Raw genomic sequence first — 1,829 nt, 5'->3', positions numbered from 1 at the left:
CTCCTGGCTGGCCCCCAGGCCCTCTCCCACTGCCCCCCAGGCCCTCCCACTGGCCCCCAGGCTCTCTCCCACTGGCCCCCAGGCCCTCTCCTGGCTGGCCCCCAGGCCCTCTCCCACTGGCCCCCAGGCCCTCTCCTGGCTGACCCCCAGGCCCTTGCCCGCTGCCTCCACCGCCCCCCCAAGCCTAGCTCGGGCTCTGCCATTTGGACCATTTGCACTCACAGGGGATGGAAATGGCAGAAACTGTGGGTGGGGGCTCCCAGGATGGGCTCCAGAGAGGGGATCCCAGGGTCCCCCAGCTTCTGTCCTGAGGCCCATGAGGGCAGCACAAGCCAGGAGGCCAGGCCGTGGGAGGCCGGTCAGTAACTGCTCCTGCCTCAGTCTGTGTGAGGGGGTGCCGTCCCCATGGCCTCACCGCAGGAAACGCGGGCTCAGGGAGGGGGGATGCCTCCTCAGGGCCCCGCGGCTGGGCAGGGCTGGCCAGGGCCCGATCAGCGCCGCCCCACTGGCGGGGCCCTGGACCTCGGGTTTGGAGCGCCTCCAAGTGGGTCATCGGAACCACAGGAGTCCCGGTCCATTCGGCACGGGCCCCACTGAGCTCGTGTGCAGACACCTGAGCTGTCGCTGCAGATGGGCCTCCCTCCTGACCCGGGGGGTCTGCTCCATGGTGTCGTCACCTCCTCCCGTCCCTGCTCTCCTGGCTGACGTCACTCCGGAGGCCAAGCCTGACCCCCGTCTGTCCTGCCTGCAGGCGCCGAGCCATCCCCGGCCCTACTGGTGCCCAGCGCTAAGCGCCGCAGCCGGAAAACCAGCAAAGACACCGGGGATGGCAAAGACGGGGGTGCGCCGGGGTCAGAGGAGCCAGGTACCAAGGCGCGAGGGCGCGGACGGAAACCCAGCACCAAAGCCAAGGGTGGTAAGTTGGCAACGGCGTGTGGGGACTGCACATGGGGCTCTGCACAGAGACCCCACCTCCACCGCTAGGGAGCAGCTCAGGAGGATGTTCATGTCAGAGGTAGAGCCAGGTGAGTGCTCCAGGTGTGAGTGCTCCAGGTGTGTGTGCTCCAGGTGTGTGTGCTCCAGGTGTGAGTGCTCCAGGTGTGTGTCCTCCAGGTGTGAGTCCTCCAGGTGTGTGTCCTCCAGGCGTGTGTCCTCCAGGCGTGTGTCCTCCAGGTGTGAGTGCTCCGGGTGTGAGTGCTCCAGGTGTGAGTCCTCCGGGTGTGAGTCCTCCAGGTGTGTGTCCTCCAGGCGTGTGTCCTCCAGGTGTGAGTGCTCCAGGCGTGAGTGCTCCAGGTGTGTGTCCTCCAGTTGTGAGTGCTCCAGGCGTGAGTGCTCCAGGTGTGAGTCCTCCAGGTGTGAGTGCTCCAGGTGTGAGTCCTCCAGGTGTGTGTCCTCCAGGTGTGAGTGCTCCAGAGCCTGCAGGAAAGGGCTTCAGGCTGAGCCAAGGCTCCGGGACACTTGGGGCCATGCTGTGGGTCAGGCCCAGAGAGGGGGCCAGGCACAGGCCGAGCTCGGGAGCCGGCAGAGCGGGGTGGCAGGGCTCTCAGGCTGCGAGGCCGGCCTGCCTCACCTGTGCCGCCTCCTCTCTCTTCCAGACAGAGCTGCTGCCCTGGAGGAGGGGGGCCCAGCAGAGGAGGTTCCCAGTGCCCCGCTGGCCCTGGAGCCCGTCAGCACCCCAAGTTCCAAGAAGAGCCCCCCAGAGCCTGTGGACAAGCGGACCAAAGCCCCCAAGGCTCGCCCAGCAGTCCCCCAGCCCAGCCCCGTGCCGTCCACTTTCACTATGCCCAGCTCTCCCGAGCCCTTTGGGGAGCTGCCAGCCCCCGCCCCGG

The 1,829-nt window shown here is 67.7% G+C and overlaps 1 protein-coding gene across 1 annotated transcript in view; it reads left to right on the top strand.

Moving 5' to 3' along the window:
• Nucleotides 1–729: 729 nt before the first annotated feature.
• LOC106728261 (trinucleotide repeat-containing gene 18 protein-like) overlaps nt 730–1,829 on the top strand; it is a gene marked incomplete at its 5' end in the record, with an annotated part of 11,391 nt that continues 10,291 nt past the window's right edge. The window contains 2 exons of the mRNA XM_014549996.1: nt 730–916; nt 1,596–1,828. Coding sequence (XP_014405482.1) covers nt 730–916; nt 1,596–1,828 — 420 coding nt within the window. The remainder of the gene's footprint in view (nt 917–1,595; nt 1,829) is intronic.

This window comes from Myotis brandtii, unplaced genomic scaffold, assembly GCF_000412655.1.
Source record: "Myotis brandtii unplaced genomic scaffold, ASM41265v1 scaffold579, whole genome shotgun sequence".
Lineage (NCBI taxonomy): Eukaryota > Metazoa > Chordata > Mammalia > Chiroptera > Vespertilionidae > Myotis > Myotis brandtii.
This window is presented reverse-complemented; position numbering and strand designations above follow the sequence as displayed.